The 20,500-nt window shown below is 40.1% G+C and overlaps 2 protein-coding genes across 2 annotated transcripts; both read left to right on the forward strand.

Moving 5' to 3' along the window:
* The first annotated feature begins 8,982 nt into the window (after positions 1 to 8,982).
* Positions 8,983 to 10,445, forward strand: LOC143317253 (trace amine-associated receptor 13c-like). Its single transcript, XM_076725313.1, has 2 exons — positions 8,983 to 9,149; positions 9,632 to 10,445. The coding sequence occupies exons 1-2, from the start codon at positions 8,983 to 8,985 to the stop codon at positions 10,443 to 10,445; spliced, it is 981 nt and encodes a 326-aa protein (XP_076581428.1).
* A 7,379-nt stretch (positions 10,446 to 17,824) lies between these two features.
* LOC143317264 (trace amine-associated receptor 13c-like) lies at positions 17,825 to 19,235 on the forward strand. Its single transcript, XM_076725325.1, has 2 exons — positions 17,825 to 17,991; positions 18,425 to 19,235. The coding sequence occupies exons 1-2, from the start codon at positions 17,825 to 17,827 to the stop codon at positions 19,233 to 19,235; spliced, it is 978 nt and encodes a 325-aa protein (XP_076581440.1).
* The last annotated feature ends 1,265 nt before the right edge of the window (positions 19,236 to 20,500 follow it).

Raw genomic sequence — 20,500 nt, forward strand, 5'->3', positions numbered from 1 at the left:
ATTGATATTAATGTGCATTAACCACTACGTGTCGTTGACTTCACGTCTGTGCAATATTCATAATAGTATTTTTTTCAATGGCTGGTGTAGAGACAGCATTAATCACTTTTGTTTATTTTATTTTATTGGGAAGGGGCGGCTGATCCCACAATGTAAAATACATTTGCAACAGCGGTGGAAAGTAACTAATTATATTTATTTTACCAAACCAATGCACGTCCTTCAATTAACTCAGGCTAACCAGACTTTAGCGTTTTCCAAATGAAGACATGAGCTGAAATTGTCCTTCATAGTGGTTTGGGTTACTTGCCGTGATAACTTTCACATGAAATAAGACTGTTGTCCAGGTGTATGTGTGTCATGTCTCTCCTCAGGTGGTGGACTTGGGCTGCAGTGAGTGCACCCTTCTCAAAAAACTCAAGTTTCACCGTGAGATTGAACTCCTGGTTGGAGTGGACATCAATGGTGCCATAATAAAAAAAAGATGTATGTATGATTAGATGTGTGGCAGTTATCAGCACCCCAAACTCCGTGTTTAACCCCCTTCTTCAACATGTAATTTGATGATGATGCAGATGATGTATTTTCATACACGCTAGTGAAACTTCTTTATACATCAGTTATTTCTGAGTTGGGTGTCATGTCCCATTCGGGTCCCATTCGATCAAGATGGCGGTGCATGCACAATGCAAGGCTCAGTGTCTCACTAGAATTCACGATATAGATATTATTTTCATACAGGTTTCGAGCCTGTTCACTCATTACAGCTTTTCAAACACTTCCTACACCAGACAGCAACTTCTGGATTTAAGATTTCGATACACAAGCAGTGTATTTGACAAACTTCAAGTCCCCCAAGAGATCACCAGGACAGCGAGGCAGAGCGACTCAGCTACGCCGACTGGAAGCACCGGCGGTGGCGAGATCGTAAACAAAGGAGAGATGCACGGAGGTTTACACACAAAGCTATAGCTAATCCCGCGCCGGCTACTGCTACCCAGTATCTTCCTCGCCAATGTTCGGTCTTTGTCGAACAAAATGGGCGAGCTATGACTTCAGATCACATCACAGAGAATGTTTATGGACTGCAATGTCATGATTTTCACCAAAACGTGGCTTAGCAACAGTGTCCCAGACAACCCGATAGAGCTGCAAGGATGCCGCATCTTCAGAGCAGACAGAACGGCAGAGCACTCTGGTAAGATCAGGGGTGGAGGACTATGTATCTATATGAACAAAACTTGGTGTACAGACTCTGTTATCACTAGGAGCCACTGTTCTGCTAATCTGGAATATCTGATGATCGAGTGTAGGCCTTTTTATCTGCCTAGAGAGTTCACATCCACTGTGATAACTGCAGCTTATATCCCCAGATGCTAATGCTAAACTGTAATGATCAGGCCCTTTAAGGTCATCTCATGTGTTCTCGTGCTCTGATCTTTAACCTACATGAATGTCCTTCATAGCCTAGAGTCGTAAGGATAATATGGCTGGTGAGAGCCACTTCTCATAACAAAAGGCAGGTGGCACTCTGGTTGTGGACAGTCTTGTCTCCTCTTTTCTGTTTGTGATGTCTATTGCATTTAGATCCGGCGTTCACACAACACACACTCATACAGGTTGTTTAACACATGTCCAGAACAAAGATATGGTATGCCCAGGCCTTGGGAACTGACCAATTATATTCTGTAACGTATATCTGATTATTGTACTGGGTTTGGTCAAACCCAGCATGATAAATGTAAACTTTTGTCTGACAACTATGCTCATTTCTGGCTGAGATCCTCACTGAGCTCTGACATTCTGAGACCAGCACTGTATTACTTTATACGTGACCTTAAAAAATACTTTGACTGTGAACTGAAGATTGCTTCGGACTGTTCTTGGGCTTCCAACAAAGAACCAGTGCTAACAAAACTAGCAATGAACTGTATGCTGCTATCCACAAACAACAAACTGCACACTCTGATGAAGCCTTTCTTGTTGCTGGAGACTTCAACCTCTCCAACCTGAGGGCTGTTCTCCCCAAATTTCACCAGAATGTCTCCTGCCCCACCAGAGAAGACAAAACCCTGGACCATGTTTATACAAACATTCCTGGGGCTTACAAAGCCACCCCCTCCTCCACCTGGGACAGTCTGATTACAGTCTCATTGTTCCTACTCCCCAAATACACACCACTCATCAGACGTGTGAAGCTGTCAGTGAGGACTGCTAAAGTAAGGCCAGAGGGAGCAGACACCACATTCCAGCACCAGTTTCAACACACAGAGTGGAGTTTGTTCACCACCCAGGCCATGCTGGACTCAGGATCCATAGACGCCACCCAGGCCACGCTGGACTCAGGATCCATAGACGTTGACTCATATGCCTCCTCTGTTCTGGATTACATCAACACGTGTTGACAATGTCAGCACCCACAAACAGATAAAAACTTTCCCCAACCAGAAGCCTTGGATGAACAGTAGGGTCCACCTCCTACTAAAGGAACAGGACGCTGCCTTTAGATCTGGTGACGCAGCGGCGTACAGCTCATCCAGAGCTAACCTGAAGAGGGACGTCAGGAAAGCTAAACACACTCACAAGCTACAGATTGAGGAGCACTTCCACAACAATGCCGACCCCCGTCGCATGTGGCAGGACATCCAGTCAAAAAAGACAGCCCCACCAACCAGCAATGCCTCCCTTCCCAATGAGCTCAAGAACTTCTACACTCTCTTTGATCGGGGCAACACACAACCAGCCACCAAAGCTGCTCCCCACCCAGATGAACAGCCACTAATGCTCTTCACTTATGATGTGTATTCTGCACTCAGCAGGGTGAACATCCATAAGGCTGCTGGCCCTGATGACATACCCGGCCACGTGCTCAAGGCCTTTGCTGAACAGCTGGCTGGGGTCTTCACTGACATCTTCAATCTGTCACTGCCTGAGGCAGAAATCCCCATGAGCCTCAAGACCACGACCATCGTGCCGGTACCGAAGCAGTCAGCTGCAGTGGGCCTTAATGACTTCCACCCCGCCGCACTCATCCTCATCATCACCATGTGCTTTGAGAGGCTGGTATTGGCCCACCTCAAATGCTGTCTTCCCCCCACAGTGGACCCTCATCAGTTTGCCCACTGACCAAACAGGTTGACAGAGGATGCCATCTCCAAGGCACTGCACTCCACCCTGACGCACCTGGACAACAACAACACCAACGCAAGGATGCTGTTCATCAACTTCAGGTCAGCATTCAACACAGTCATCCTTTCCAAGGTGGTCAACAAACTCAGTGACCTCTGCATCAGCACCTTTGTCTGCAACTGGACCCTGGACTTCCTGACCAACAGACCGCAGTCTGTTAGGGTAGACAACCACACCTCTGCCACCCTGACCCTGAACACTGGCGTCCCACAGGGCTGTGTGCTCAGCCCTCTCCTCTACTACCTCTTCACCCACGACTGCATGCCTGTGCATGGCTCCAACTCCATCATCAAGTTTGTGGACGACACCACGGTGATAGGCCTGATTAACAACAACGACTAGTCAGCGTACAGGGATGAGGTTCAGCAGTGGTGCGCCGACCATAACCTGACCCTCAACACCAAGAAGGCCAGGGACCTGGACTACAGGAAAACTAAAGGCTACAGTCTCAGCCCCAGTCACATCGACGGGGCTGAGGTTGAACTTCAAGATCCAGGGCGTCCACATCTCCGAGGACCTCTCCTGGACCCTCAAATCATCCACCCTGATAAAGAAGGCTCAACAGCACCTCTACTTCCTGAGGAGACTGAAGAAGGTTCGTCCGTTCAGCTTCTGCCCCAGAGCTGTTACACTGCTGAACTCCATCCCTCAGCAGCCCCACCACCCTCCTTTTGACACTGACACCCCCCTCTTACCATCTCGTGGCCATCAATTAGGACCCAAGAGACTACACACAAAGATGAACATTACTCAGCCCATGGCATACTGCACATAGCACTTCATCTTTTATATCCACTACATACCTCATCTGTTCACTTATACTTTTTTATTTTTTATTTTTTACTTTTTACTGCACTGCCACTTGCTACCTGGTGCACATGTCACTTGTTTACATACCATGTTGCACATGTTTTATAGTTTCATATAAATTACTTGCACTACCTGCACATACCTCATACTGTTTATACCTCATGCCAATTGCACTACCTTATATTTTGGATAATATGACTATTTGCACTTCTGGTTAGATGCCAAACTGCATTTTGTTGTCTGTGCTGCACTCTGACAATTATAATAAAGTTGAATCTTATCTAATCTAATCTAATCTAGAAGTGGCAGTAATTTCATTTCTGTAGCTTAATGTTGCTTGTTGCACCCACAGTGGTGTCTGTATCTTGTTCTATTAATTGTTGGTCATTGTGTTTAATTGTCTGAATTTGACTCCTTTCTGCTTAATTCTAATGAGAATTTATGGAGTAGTATAGTATATTATTATTTTGTATTTGAAATCGACCAACCACTCTCATATTTCCCACCTAATTTCCCAACCTGATTCTACTGTTTCAGAATTTCAGAAGTGTAAAAGTAAAAGCAAAGTTTTACTTACTAGTGTAAGTGTACTACTAGCATAAATACATATTAATGTCCTACTAGCAGAGAAAAAAACCTTCAATTGATGGCTTTCTGTCCATAAATGGCACCGGGCCTTTTTTTTTGTGTATATTCAAGAACATTTTCCCATTGGTGCATAGTATTAAATGATGCTTGACATATATTTTTGGGTGCTCTGAACGTTGGTAGAGTCTGGTCTTTTATTACCTCAACCAGTACAAAAAAAGAAATTAAGGTAAAAGCAAAACATTTAGGTACGACATTGTGTCACACAGGAAGGCTGTGAGGCATTCTACAAAAGCTTTGTTGTCACCCAAACAGGGACTGGCTGCTGTTATTATTAATGTTTATTTAACAGGGACGATGCATACAACATTGCCACAGGAAATGGGAAAATGTGATGTACATAAGACGTCTAGCTTCAGCTAATTTGCAGTCTTTGTCCCTGGTCAGGCTTTAGAATAGAATAAAATATACAGAATACAATACAAATGCAATAATACAAATACAGTAAGTAATACAGTGGATACAGTGAATAAGTACCATGAATAAATAAACACAGTTGCAGTAAATTATAGGTTAAAACACAAGTTAAATTTAACATTAAACATTAGTAAAGTACTATGCTACTAATTAATGTTCACATTTCTGCTGCTGCTTAAGCCAATGTTTAACTTTCACACTAAACTTCTTTAGTTCTGTTTGGGATTTAATTTCTGATGGTAAGGAATTCCATAAGTGCGTACCTTGCACTGAGAGGGATGATTGCCCAAATGTTGTCCTGCACCTTCTGATTTTACAGTTTTGCTTTCTTATGTTCCTTGTCGTTGTCCTACAGCTGTCTGTCTTTTTAAAGATCTGAGACATCACTTGTGGGGTCAGTCCATTTAAGCACTTAAAAACAACTTTCAGGAAGGAGAATTTTATAAAATTGGAAAAAGTCAACAAATTATATTTCTCAATGATTTTGCAGTGGTGCCATTTTTGTGGCATCTGGTCTAAAATTTTCAAAGCTTGTTTATTAAGCGAGAATAGAGGTCTAGTAGCTGAGTCCGTGGCCTGGCCCCAGGCAGTGATGCAATAGGACAAATGCGAAAGAACCATGGCATGCAGATATAAATGAGCTGCCTTAAAGGAGAGACATGACCTGATAAGTCTAAAGCATCTCAGACTGGTTTTTACAGTTTTAGATAGCTTCTTTATATGTACATCAAGCTTAAGTTGAGGATCTAAAGTTATACCTAAATATTTAAACTCATTTACCACCTCAATTTCTTTCGCATCAATAGTGATGTTAAATTTCTCAGGGACTTTCTTTCTTATTGAAAAACACATTGATACTGTTTTTTTGTCATTAAGTGTTAAGTGGTTCCTTTGTAGCCATTCGGAAACAGTAACCATCTGTCTGCTTAAGATCTCTGAAGCTTGATAGGGGTTCTTTGCAGAAACATAAAACACTGTATCATCAGCATACATCTGGCATTCAGTGTCTGTACATATAGTAGGCAAATCATTTATGTATAAGCAAAAAAGAATAGGACCTAAAACTGATCCCTGTGGCAGACCAGTCTTACTGTACAGAGAACATGTTTTCACATTCTGTAAGCGAACACACTGTTGTCAATATTCCAAATATGAGCTAAGCCAACTAATAGCAAGGGCAGAAAAATTAAATTGATGTCTTAGTTTACTGACAAGTATCTCATGACTTACAGTGTCGAAGGCTTTCTTCAAGTCCAGAAACACTGCTCCAACCACGTTTCCATTGTCAAGTGAACATTTTGTTCTCTCAATGAAGTGACACAGTGCCATCTCAGTTGAACATTTCTTGCGAAATCCAAATTGTTTTGGATGATAAAACTGATTGTTTTCAAGATGGGTCATCAATTGATTAGCGATAACCTTTTCAAGTACTTTTGACATTGCTGGGAGAATTGATGTTGGTCTATAATTACCAGCATCAGTTAATGCACCAGATTTATAAATTGGGGTGATAATAGCCATTTTAAAGCTTTGTGGAAATTTCCCTTCTTTAATAGACAAATTTATTAAATGGAGTAATGGGCTTATCAAGATGGCACTATGTTTCTTCAAAAATAAAGCATCGATTCCGAATGTATCTTTTGCCTTTGAGTTGCTTAATTGCATTATAATTTTTCGAATGTTGGTGTGGTCAGTTTGTTTGATGTTAAAGTAGGAAGCCTGACCATTAGTTATGTTGTTTAGGTTTTGTAATTGTGGGGATCTAAGTTAAGTTAATCTATATTGAGAGTTTTTTCAAAATTTGATGTAAGTTCATCTACGGACTGAATGAAGTATGTATTTAATTCTTTAGCTATTTCCTTGATGTTAGTGGAAATCGTTCCTTTAATATTAAGTTCCCTTATTTCTCCATGGCACTTTGGCTTACGGTTTAAGAGTGTATTAATATGTTTCCATAGATATGAGCTGTTCCCACCTGAATCATTTATCAGTTGCATGAAATAATTTGTCTTTGCCTTTCTTAGTTCAGTTACAAACCGGTTTCATAGCCCCTTGTAGATGAGGTTATCTGTATGTAATTTTGTGGACAGTGATTTTTTTAATGCATGATCCCGCTTCTTCATCAGCTGATAAATGTCATTATTTATCCATGGCAGAGTTTGTTTGTGCTTCAATTTAAAAGGGCAAGTGGCCATAATCAGCAACATACATACATAAGGACAGAGCAGACTCTATCTGCTGAGGAGGCTGAGGTCTTTTGCGGTGCGTGGGGCACTCCTGAAGACCTTCTATGACTCTGTTGTGGCCTCTGCTATTTTCTATGGTGTAGTCTGCTGGGGGAGCAGCATCACAACAGCTGACAGGAAGAGGCTGGACAAACTCATCAGGAAGGCCAGCTCTGTCCTGGGATGCCCTCTGGAACTGGTGGAGGAGGTGGGGGAGAGGAGGATGACAGCCAAGCTGTCCTCCATGACAGTCAATGACTCCCACCCCCTCCAACACACACTCACTGCACTGAGGAGCTCCATCAGTGACAGGATGCTACATCCAAAGTGTGTGAAGGAGCAGTATTGCAGGTCATTCCTCCCTGCAGCTGTCAGACTGTACAACAAAAACTGCTCCAAGTAATCAGTGCAATAATCGGTGCAATAAGCTGTGCAATACAACATGTACATAACAGTCTGTAAATACTATTTACAATTTTTTATACATTTTTTAGGATGGCGTTTCTTTTTATTTTTTATTTAAAATTCTCACTCTTTTGTATATACTTGTTGTTTTTAATTTGCATGCACTTTTTAAATTACTCTATCTGCTTTATTGATGCTGCTGTAATTTGGAATTTCCCCCCATGGGACTAATAAAGTAATATTGAATTGAATTGATTGAACATCTGACTGGTTTCTTTAGTGGTCTGGCTAAAAATCAAAACCACATGGAATAAAAAAGTTGACATGTTAAACACTTTTATTGAAACTCACACTGCTAAGGACATCAGGGCTCCGTGACATGATGTCACTCTAATGGTGTTGCTTGATTGACATTTAATGCAGCTCTAGTCTAAAGATGTTCTTTAATTTAACCATGGAGACATTTTCCACCTCTACATACAGGATGTAGACATATGCGTATTATACGATTAACAATATCTCAGTCTCAAGACACGGTTTAAATGATCATCGCATGATGAGCTGTTGTGATGGTCATCACAAGAACGTCATCTATTCAAGAATACAACTCTGATTACAAAAAGTTGGGAGGCTGTGTAAAACATAAATAAAAACAGAGTGCAACTGTTTGCAAATGAACTGTGTTCATTTGCAAACAGTTACATTTACAAACATTTACATTTACAAAGTTTTCACAAGCCGATGTTATATACCTATGTTTATACTGCAGATCACTGTTGATCTTTATTCTAATTTTATTCTTGTAAGGAGCTCTGGAAACAAAAACAATTTTCCCCTCCCCTTGATAGTGTTTTAAATTGAGTATGTTAAAAAGGATTAGTGAGTTATTTTACTTTATTTTATTTAGGTATTTTTGGGGTTTCAATTTATTATTGGAAATTTAAAATCATACAATGTCTGATAGATATAGTCAAAGCAATAACAAGATAAAGAATTACAAAGATGGAGAACAGGGTGTGAGAGATGTGGATCACAGTCGTGATTGTTTGAAAGAGCGTGATAGATGTGGGGGAATGAATGATATATTTGTATTTGATGATTCAAAGCTGTGGAAAAAACAAGCTGGTGGGAGGACATGTGGAGAAGATGAAGGGGAGGAGAGAGATGATGGGCAATAGGAATGACGTAATGTAGAAGAGATAAATATCTCATCGCATGAAAAGGTGAATCAGAGGGCTGCTGCACCTCAGCAGCTCTCTGTTCAGATCCACAGTCACTATCTCTGATGATGGAGTCAGTGGAAGCAGCTGATCTCTGTATGCCTCCACTCAACACCTCCTGCAGGTCAATGTCTGTTACTCCTGAGGCCATGTTCATCAAAACACTGCTGTCCTGTATCACCCTGCTCACTGTGACACTCAACTTGTTGGTCATCATCTCCATCTCCCACTTCAGGCACAGACACTGTTCTAGAAATATAACAGCTGATAGTGTGTATGAGTTTAATTCATGGTTGGAAGCTTTGTTTATTTTATGCTGTTATATACGAACAAGACTGATTCTTTCTCTGAGTCATCGTCTATACGGCTGTATGATTAAAAGTCTAAGACAAGCCAGAAATCTCAGTACTTTCACTTGTAAATGAAAATGTTATTCTCATTGTGTTTTTGTGTTTAAATGTTTCACAATGACAGCAATTATGATGAAAATCTATTTCATAATATCACCGAACTACAGTAGTAATTTGATAATAAACTGTGTATCTCAGTGATATTATAGAGCTTTATGTGGCACGTAGGCTATGTAGAGTTTGGTTTCACACTGTTGTGTCGATAAAAAGTAAAATTCCATGTTTTGTCTGTATTCTCACAATGATTGCTGTCCTCAAAACTCATTTGCACTGAATATGAGGCACTAATCATAATCTCCCCCCCCAGGAAGCTCCAGACCCCCACCAATCTCATCCTCCTCTCCCTGGCTGTGTCTGACTTGCTGGTGGGCCTTACAGTGATGCCATATGCAATCATTCTGCTGCAGTCCTGCTGGTTTCAAGATAAAATCTCATGTGCTCTTATGTACCTGTCTTGCTTCATCCTCACCTCTGCCTCTGTTGGCAACATGGTGCTCATATCAATGGACCGCTATGTGGCTATTTGTTATCCTCTGCGTTATTCTTCCATGGTAACACCAAGCAGAGTTAAAACCTGTGTGTCTCTGTGTTGGACCTGTTCTGTTATCTACAACACTATAATACTGAAAGATTACTTGTCACAAATACATTTGTCTAATTCCTGCTACCAAGAATGTAAAGTTATCATAACCTACATTTCAGGGGCATTAGACTTGCTTCTCACTTTTTTCGGCCCTGTTACTGTGATCATAGTTCTCTATGTGAGAGTGTTTGTGGTGGCTGTGTCACAGGCACGTGTCATGAGGTCTCAAATTTCAGCTGTAAAATCACATGTTGTAACTGTTAAGAAATCAGAGATGAGAGCTGCTAGAACTCTTGGTATTATCCTTCTTGTGTTTATACTTTGTCTGTGTCCATACTACATCCCTTCTCTAACAGGACAGGACACCACAGGTGGTCTCGAGTCATCAGCTCAAGGTTGGCTGTTCTATTGTAACTCCAGTTTTAATCCTCTGATCTATGCCTTTTTCTACCCCTGGTTTAGAAAAGCAGTTAAACTCATTGTCAGCCTTCAGATACTGCAGCCAGGTTCCAGAGAGGCCAAGATCATGTTGAGATAAGAAATATAATGTACAGAAACTGACCAAAGACAGGACAAAATAAGGGAGAAGTACATTCAGGATGTAAACACTATACTCTGAAACAACCATTGTCAGGGAAGATGGAGTTATAACAATCTCGATTTGGAAAAGCTATTGAAAATTCTGTTGTGTAGGAATAGTCTTGTATTGGATCGATTGATCATGTGGCATAATTTGCTTAAAAAGCCTAACAAAGTAGATGCCAAAATTGAATTAATTAAGGCCTATGTTCACAATAATTGTTATCTGTGCTGCTGTGTTCCATCCAGAGTGCACAAAACCCAGACAGAAGGCATGATTTGAAACAGAAGTATAGTCTCTCTTACCCACAATCTTGTTGTCAGAACAAACAAAATTTCTACTTTAGTCTTATGGTCAAGTTGTCAAATCAAACATGATGCTGAAAAACATCGCTGTGAAAATTGTTGCTGTAACATAAAAAACCAAATGATTGTTTTCACAATGTGACTGTACACTGACAACGTCAAAAAATAAATTGTCATGTTGAATTAATAATTTGTGCTTTGTTTTTCTTCCCTGTCACCTGCAGGACTTTATGTCAATGTGTCCTTAAATATTACATAATAACAGCTAAAACAATTGACTCGGTTAGCTCCAAGCATAAAAAAGTGTTTGAACACTTGAAGAGCTCTTCGTAAAATAAAACAATAAAGCATAATGTACCTTTGTGATGTGTTCTTTGTCAGTGTGTAAACATTATCTACGCACTGACAGATAAATGTTTAACTTAACAATCCACCATTCAAGAACATTTTTACCTTTGTGCATAGTATCAATTGATGCTTGACATTTATTTGGGTGCTCTGGAAGTTGGTCGACTCTGGTCTTTTATTACCTCAACCAGTATGAATAAAGATTCTGTTTTAGACATTTAGGAAGTACATTGTCTCACACAGGAAGACTATGAGGCACGTTCTATGAAAGCTTTCTTGTCACCCAAACAGGGGCTGGCTGCTGTGCCATAGTGTGATTTCCTGTAAGAAAAGGCAAATCAGTAACATCCATCTGACTGGTCTCTTTAGTGGTCTGGCTAAAAATCAAATCACATGGAATAAAAAAAGTTGACATGTTAAACGTTTTTATTGACACTCACGCTGTTCTGCACCTTGTGGAGTTTTCAACGTTAGAAAATGAAACATTTGTCCACGATGATTCCTTTGTACGTGGGAAACAAAAGAAAGAAAAAAAACTAGAGGACAACTGTCACACATTTTGTAGTTTCTGGTTTTTAAATGGTAATATTTGCCACTTTTGTCTTAAATTATAGTAAGTTGATTATCTTTGGAATTTTGATTATTTTTCACTCATATATGTTTTATGGATCAAGTAATTGCAATGAAAAACTTTACTTTAGCACGTCAATTTAGGACAAAAATGATCAGGGGCCCGTTTCTCAAAGCAGGTTTAGTGAAAACTCCGAGTTTGTTAAGCCTGAAATGAAGGAAACTCTGAGTTTTCCGTTTCACAAAGGGAGGTAACTCAAACCAGAGAAAGAGGGGTAACTCTAGCCTGTTTCACAGAGAGAGGTAACTTAAGCTCTCGTTCAGTTACCATAGTAACAGACTCTATGAACCTAACCTGGTCGGGACCAGGTTTTTCTCAATGAACCTCGAGTTTCTCTCTGTCTCCGCCCTCTCCGCACACGGTATTTGATTTCCTCATTCATTCGTCAGCAGGCGAGTTTTGGGATAACATAGTTCTGCCGTCTGTTATTTAAAAAAAATCAGTCAGTAGGCACTTTTTTTCACTAACATGTCCTTTTGACAACGATCCCGTGGATGAAGGTGCAGCATTACTGCGCAGGGAATTAAATATTCGTCGGGAGATGGTTATCAGACCGCGCATAGATGTTCTGGCATTTCCAGACAATTATGTTTTTGAACGGTACCGTTTCACGCAGTGGCGTCATTAGGCCTATTTTAGGGGGGCTTCAGCCCCCCTAAAATGTTCTTAAGCCCCCCTAAATAATTTGATATTTTTTATTGATTTTTTTATTTTTTTATTTTTTTTTTACAAAAAAAATCTCTGACAAATTTTATATAATAGGGCAAGAATAGGAGTTAAAATAAATATTCACATTACCTGTCATTAATTTATAATCATAAATCTGTCCATTTCCCTTTATTTCATGGTGTAAGGTAGAGAGCCCCTTCACTGCGCCATTACCCAGTCCATTCCACTTGGCCATGTAGAGTACGCCCACATCACTGAGAATCCAGTCCATGTTTTCCCTGCAGCGCGTTGCAGCGTGTGTACCTACCTTTGCAGCACACAGAGCCAACTATTGACTAGAGCAGCAGTAGGAGAAGAATGGATATACGAAGGTTTTTCAAAAAAGTAAGTATTCATCACTGCTGGTAGCAATTAGTTAGCTCCAGCCCACAGTTAACAGCAGATTGAACCATGAACCAAGCATTTCCCATTTTACAAAAAAAGAAAAAATATAAATGAATTAAATGAAAAAAAAAAGACGTATAGGCGATCTCGGCTCACGTCTTTTACCTCTGTTGTTTTGCGGCCAAGAGGTAGATTCCAGCCATAAAGGAACACTGCATATGCTAATTAGCTAGCCAGTAGCTAATATTATGGTCCTGGTTGTAGTGTCAAGTCTGCCCTGCACTCTCTTCAGCCTTTGGGGGCACAGCATCAGTTGTGTTTCTCTCACATTATGGATACACACTGCGGGTTACTGAGTTGAGCTGATTCCACTATGATTAATTTATCATTATCGTGAGTGGATGATAATAATAGTAATAATAAGCAGGCTAATACTAGCCTACTACTACTACTACTACTACTACTAGTAGTAGTAGTAGTAGTAATAATCAGAAGAAGAATAATGATGATAGTAATAATAATAGGCTAATTAATAATATAATAATGATTATTATATAATTGATCTGTAGGAGTCAGCAGCACAGAGGAGCACAGAGAGTAAGAGGGGAGAGACCTCTACTGGAAAGGTGAGTCTAAAGGATTTCACAGAATGGAGTCATTTGTGAGTCATAGATAGATAGATAGATAGATAGATAGATAGATAGATAGATATTATTAAAAACAGACGGCACACTTTGATGCTGCCACCCAGCAAGTAGCCAGCTACTGTTGTGTAATGTGTTGTGTAATATATGTACATAGGCATTTTTTGTTGACAGACTTCCTGAGTTTATTGTTTATTTTTGTTGTTGCAGTAGAGTATGTCTGTTAAATCTGTTGTGTTTTTCTTGTTGATGGTGTTAATGTGATCAAAAAAAAAAATTCGGCATGTGTTTTCATTAAAATTTAATGGTGGCCTAAAACAATTGAGTATCTCTACTAAATCTGTCCAAAAGTGGGAAAGTTATATCCCGGTTCTTGTTCGTTATTTGTTTTTTGGATTTCCTAATGACTACTACATTCATTCATATCCTGTGCATCTCCAGGGGGCTAAGCCCCCCCTGTCCTCAGAACCTAGTGACGCCCCTGGTTTCACGTCACAGTCCATCATCTACATACACAACCTAATCCGTCTTTACATTTGCAACATTACCAGCCGGAGTCATGCTCTCACATCCCAGCAGATATTGTGTGTTGCGCTGCGTTTCTTTGCGCAGCATTATGTTGGTGATAAAACAACTGCACAGTCAAACAGCCACTTAATATTTACTTTATAATATAACACATGATCAAAATGAGGTACCCCCATTAAATTAAGCCCTGTCTTACCTGTTTGAACAATGTTTTTATGTTTCATCTTGAGCTGCTACCAAGTGCACTTCTCCCCCGCGGGATTGCACCTACATGAAATAAATTAATGAGCTACCATTCAAGCAGTTTTCCCTGTAATATTATTGTGATTGCAAAGGACTACATTTAAACTTACGCATTGACCCGAGCAGCAATGTTCCCCCACGCCGCCTCCCTCTCTTTTGCAGCTGCAGCGGTGTTACACTTTTTTCTAAAAACATGCTCAAATTCGCCATATGAGCGCATTAAGATTTCGAGTTCCAGTGTGGTAAAAAACGCAGCCCTCCTCTTCCCCGTCGCCATGGTGACTCGTCGAATCGGGGCTCCATTGATGTTGGCTTTTTATAGTCGTGGTGCACGCGCTGAACTCTGAGTTAACCTACTCTGAGTTGACTGAACTAACTCAAATCACCTGTTCTGAAACCGGAAACTCGGAGTTTCCTATCTCAGGCTAGATCAACTCAAGGTTCAGGATTAGACTCGGAGTTTGTTGAACCTCCTTTGTGAAACGGGCCCCAGTAGTTCAGTCCTTGATAGACACAGACAACATGCCAACTGTGAAAAAAGCTGAGAAACACAAATGTTTACACATTGAACACATGTACCATACTCTTAATGTTTCACCAGATTTTTTTATTCTTTCTTTTAAGGAATTCTTTACAAAGATCTGTCAATGTTTACAAAATGATGAGTGACATATTACGTCATAAAGAGAATAAACTGTATGGTTTCAAAAATATCAATAAGTTCTTTGTATGTCCAGAGGCAGCACCCCTCTTCCACAGAGTCAACAGATTGCGCCACCATGTTCTACAGTAGCCCAGAACAGACAAAAGGCCTTTTACATTTTTGACATTTTAAGCAGCCACTGTAGAAGAGGGTGAAGTGAGGGGAATTCAGTTGCTTTCAATCTGCAACCTAACAACTAGATTGCCACTAAATCACATTTTCTTTGCTCATACTGTGTGCTCACTTCAAATTCCCTCAAGATCATTCAAATGTAGAGAGCAATTTCTGGTTTTTTTTTTCAGCTAGTTATTGAAGTTTCAGATATCATGAAGAGTTGTTTGATGTACTGTACGGATGTTGTGAAATATACGATACGATGGAGAAAACATTCATAGCACTGACCATCAATTTGACTATTTTATGTGAATTTGAAAACATCTTCATCTACATTTAATGTTTATTTTCATTATTGATTAATCTTTTTTTTTTTTTTTTTTTTTTTTCTCAGATTAAGCCATTAATTATTTCATTTTTGAAATGTTAAGAAGAAAGTGAAAAGTATCCATCCCATGATCTGTTGGTCAGACAGTCCAAAGATATTTCAAAATATTTAAATGATCATTGAAATTGTTCCCACTGACCTGGAGCTGGAAAAACAGGAAAACTGAACAACAACAGGAAACTGATGGTCGGTACAAACAGACGTTCCTGTTAGCACCAGGTTGGACACAGCATGTAAACGAAGTGCTATAAACATTTCCCCCACCATATCATATATTTCCCAATGTCCGTACAGTACATCAGAGTACGGACTCATTCAGTGTTTCTCAAGCACGCTCGCTGGCATTTTAAGCTGAGCTGACCTCTCATGACTCTAGTCAATAGTGGTATTTTATGTAACCAGCTGTAGTTGGTTGATGGTCAGATAATAGCTGGATAGATTCTAAATGCAGGTCGCTAATGTGAGCAACATTTCACCAGCTGACATCGATGTTCATTGGGCCTGCATTTAACTCAAATTAATTGCAGTTATTGCCATTAGTTTAGTTTATCTTTGGATATTAGATTTGTTGTTGAAGTTAGCAACACTCAGGCCTTGTTCAGACTGCCAGAATGTATCTCGATTGATTTGACTGATTCTACCCCTTTTCAGTTTCCTAAAATGTACAGCAACACATCTAGGGAGACAAAAATGGATTCAAAAACAGATGTGCTGATTGGCTCCAAACAGGAATGAAAATGAGGTGAAGGCCTTTGTGCTTTGGAAGGAATAATCTGCCCTTTGCTGTGGGTGGATGATTAAGTGACAAGGGGTAGGATTAAGCATGTCAACAGCATGTATTTGGCGGAAAACCAAAAAGTATATTATGTTAAGATCAACAGTCAGTCTACCACAGGGCATGTCTATCACGTTCATGGTTAGATTTTCAGTTTTTGGTATTTTCACAATCTTGGTTTAGAGTCCTCAATCAGAATGGTATCTGGCTCATGAGGTGTGGGTTTACAAGTATTATTTCTGTCGTATATTCCCTCAATTATTCAATCAATATTTGGTGGAATAACCTGATTTTCAATCACAGCTTTCATGCGTCCTGGCATGCTTTCCACCAGTCTTTCACATTGCTTTCGGGTGACTTTATGCCACTCCTAGCACAAAAATTCAATGATGTTTGATGGCTTGTGACCATCCATCTTCCTCTTGATCACATTCCAGAGGTTTTCAATGGGGTTGAGGTCTGGAGTTTGGGCTGGCCATGACAGGGTCTTGATCTGATGGTCCTTCATCCACACCTTGATTGACCTAGCTGTGTGGCAATGAGCATTGTCCTGCTGGAAAAACCAATCTTCAGAGTAGCAAAACATTGTAATAGCTGAAGGAAGCAAGTTTTCTTCCAGGATAACCTTGTACATGGCTTCATTCATGTGTCCTTCGCACAGACAAAACTGTCCGATTCTAGCTTTGCTGAAGCAGCCCCAGATCATCACCAGTCCTCCACCAAATTTCACAGTGGATGCGAGACACACTCCAGGTCTCCGTCTGACCATGGGACGACCAGGTGTTGGGCAAAGCTGAAAATTGGACTCATCAGAGTTGTTGTCCCCAGTGTCTGCTGCTTGACCTTGTTCTTATGAGCCACCATCTTAGAAATTTTAAGGATGGAAGCAACCTGACGCCTACTGTATCCCTCTGCCAGTAAAGCCAGAATCGAACCTTTCTTTTCCTCACTCAAAACTTTCCTTTTCAACTCTTTTGGCATGGTCAATAGTTATTTTTTAAATTCCAATTCCCTTTGAGGTACTACTCGCACTGTTTTTGCCATCCAGCTCGTCCTATGGAGGAGGACATTGATGAACACAGCCGTGGCTTCTATAATTTTCCTCATTAAATAAGATTGGGTTCAGGTGAGCACCTAATCAGTTCCTCACTAAATAGAATGAGGTGTGCTTTTATTGGAATTCAACAGACACTGGAATGGAATGGCTGTCATACATGTAGAGATGCTGATTTCAGAAAAATTTGCAGTGGTCTCTTAATTTTTTCCAGAGCTATATATATGAATGTGTGTGTGTGTGTGTGTGTGTGTGTGTGTGTGTATAAACACGAGAAGATACAAACAATAATGACAAAGATTTATAAGAAGAAAGGTGTGTGTGAATGTATGGAGCAGGGGAGTGAATGATGCAATGGAAGAGATGATGAAGGAGCTTGGAGGGAAAAAAAAAAAGGCTGATGGGAGGACTTGTGTACAGAAAATCAAGAGGAGGAGGCTGAGGGAGCGTAACAGAAAGATGATGGAAATGATGAAGATATAAATGTGTGATGAAAAACTAAATCAATAGGGCTGCTAGACCTCAGCAGCCCTTTTGATCTAGGAGTCAAAATGGAGTCAGTGGAAGCAGCTGATCTCTGTATGCCTCCACTCAACGCCTCCTGCAGGTCAATGTCTGTTACTCCCAAGGCCATGTTCATCAAAACACTGCTGTCCTGTATCGCTCTGCTCACTGTGACACTCAACTTGTTGGTCATCATCTCCATCTCCCACTTCAGGCACAGACACTGTTCTTGAAATATAACAACTAATAATTTGTGTGTACCTAATTTATGAATGGAAACTGTATTTATTCTATGCTCTTCTATGCTAAAAATACCAACTTTAAAACGTATCAGTATCAGTTGTAAATGAAATGCCAATGTCTCGTTGGGTTTTTTCGTATAACCATGCCACAACAAAAGTAATCACCATGAAAATGTACTTATTAATAACAAGACACTCCTGTAGTATTTAGTTCATAAACAGTGGAACTGTGTGATGTTATAGAGCTTTATGTGACATGTTAGCTATGTAGAGATTGGTTTTCATATTGCTGTGTCTATAAAAGTAAAATTTTACTTTCCATGTTCTGTATGTATTCTCACAGTTGCTGTGCTTGAAACCCATCTGCACTGAATGTGAGGCACTGATCCTAATTTTTCCCTCCAGGCAGCTCCAGACCCCCACCAATCTCATCCTCCTCTCCCTGGCTGTGTCTGACTTGCTGGTGGGCCTTGCAGCAATGCCAACTGCAATCATCCTGCAGTCCTGTGGGTTTCTGGGTAAAATCTCATGTGCTCTTTCATACCCGTCGGGCTTCATCCTCACCTCTGCCTCTGTTGGGAACATGGTGCTCATATCAATGGACCGCTATGTGGCTATTTGTTACCCTCTGCGTTATTCTTCCATGGTAACACCAAGCAGAGTTAAAACCTGTGTGTCTCTGTGTTGGACCTGTTCTGTTATCTACAACGTTATAATATTGAAAGATTACTTGTCACAGATAGATTTGTCTAATTCCTGCTACCAAGAATGTGTAGTGATCATAAACTACATTTCAGGGGCAGTAGACTTGCTTCTCACCTTTTTCGGCCCCGTTACTGTGATCATAGTTCTCTATGTGAGAGTGTTTGTGGTGGCTGTGTCACAGGCACGTGTCATGAGGTCTCAAATTTCAGCTGTCAAAACAAATACTGTCACTGTTAAGAAATCAGAGATGAGAGCTGCTGGAACTCTTGGTATTATCCTTCTTGTGTTTATACTTTGTCTGTGTCCATACGGCACTCCGTCTGTAGGAGGACAGGACACCACAAGTGGTGAAGAGTCACCAGCTCCAATTTGGCTGTTCTATTGTAACTCCAGTTTTAATCCTCTGATCTATGCCTTTTTCTACCCCTGGTTTAGAAAAGCTGTTAAACTCATTGTCAGCCTTCAGATACTGCAGCCAGGTTCCAGAGAGGCCAAGATCATGTTGAATTAATAGTTTTACAGTTCTTAAACTGACGTATTTTATACAGGCTCAGTTGAGGTCATGGTGAGGTATGAATGTAAGCGGTTTTCCCAGCTGTTCACTCAGTTCACAATAATATCCAAAGAATACAGTGAAAGCATAATGTTATCATATATATATATGCATCAACACTGGTAGAATAGAAATTGGTATTTATATGTACAGTTGAGAACATTTTTCCTTTGTATAAATGGTATTAATTACTGATTGAAATGTGACTTTTTTTGGTGCTCTGATCATTGTTGATTTACAAACATACAGCGATGTTCACAACATCTTGAGGGAGCCCTGCAATTTGGAAAAAAGCCCTGTCTCTCTCAACCTTGTAAGAACTGTCTCAAGTCTCACCAGGTGATCTTGAAAGGTTGGTAAAAACACAAGGAAGTCACCCAAATAAATCCGCACAATCTGAAAGGCTAGGTCACCCATTGTGACCTGAATCAGCCACTGAGACGTTGCAGGTATGTTACACAGCCCAACAAGCATTCCCAGGTACTCATATAGGCTGCAGCATGGCAGCATGGCATGTTATATCTCCAATAGTTGATATTTAGTAGCCATAAATGATTGAGAGAAAAAGGGCTAGCAAACTGCTCAGCAGACAGATGATGAAAAATCTTTATTTTTACATTTTATTTTACCCCAAAATTCATTGCCAAAAATATCATAGACATATGAACAACATAATACCTGAAAACAGGAGAAAAAGCAGAAACTGTACTCACAGTATGTATCAAGAAAATGTGTTCTTTAAGCTTTCTTGTTCTTTTAAATAAGTTTAAGAAATTAAACATCATTTTGACAATTTATTGTCCACAGATTATAGGTATTAAATGTATCTGTTTTGAAGGGTGTTTGTACATCAAGGTCCAGTGTGTGGGATTTAGTTTCATTTAGCAGTGAGGATGCAGGTTGAAAGCAGCTGAATTCCCCTCACCTCACCCCCTCTGACAATGGCTGCTCAAAATGTGAAAAGTGTGAACGGCCCTCAGAGTCAGTGTTAGGATTGTCCATTCTGGGCTACTGTAGAAACATGAAGGTCTTCATGTATAGATATAAAGAACTCATTCTAAGGTTACGAAAACACAATGAAGAGAATCAACTTGCTATAGATAAAAGCGGCAAATATATAATATTAAGAACATGAAACTATCTGATGTTTGACAGTTTTCCTTGAAAATGAATGAAACAAAGAACTAATTTTGAAATGGTTGTCTATTTTTCCTTCGACTAAG

This window comes from Chaetodon auriga, chromosome 3 (assembly GCF_051107435.1).
Source record: "Chaetodon auriga isolate fChaAug3 chromosome 3, fChaAug3.hap1, whole genome shotgun sequence".
NCBI lineage: Eukaryota > Metazoa > Chordata > Actinopteri > Chaetodontiformes > Chaetodontidae > Chaetodon > Chaetodon auriga.

Coding starts and splice junctions, on each gene's coding strand:
- LOC143317253 (XM_076725313.1), top strand. CDS start 8,983: ATGGAGTCAGTGGAAGCAGCTGATCTCTGTATGCCTCCACTCAACACC. Junction 9,150..9,631: donor ATCTCCATCTCCCACTTCAG/GCACAGACACTG, acceptor CTCCCCCCCCAG/GAAGCTCCAGACCCCCACCA.
- LOC143317264 (XM_076725325.1), top strand. CDS start 17,825: ATGGAGTCAGTGGAAGCAGCTGATCTCTGTATGCCTCCACTCAACGCC. Junction 17,992..18,424: donor ATCTCCATCTCCCACTTCAG/GCACAGACACTG, acceptor TTTTCCCTCCAG/GCAGCTCCAGACCCCCACCA.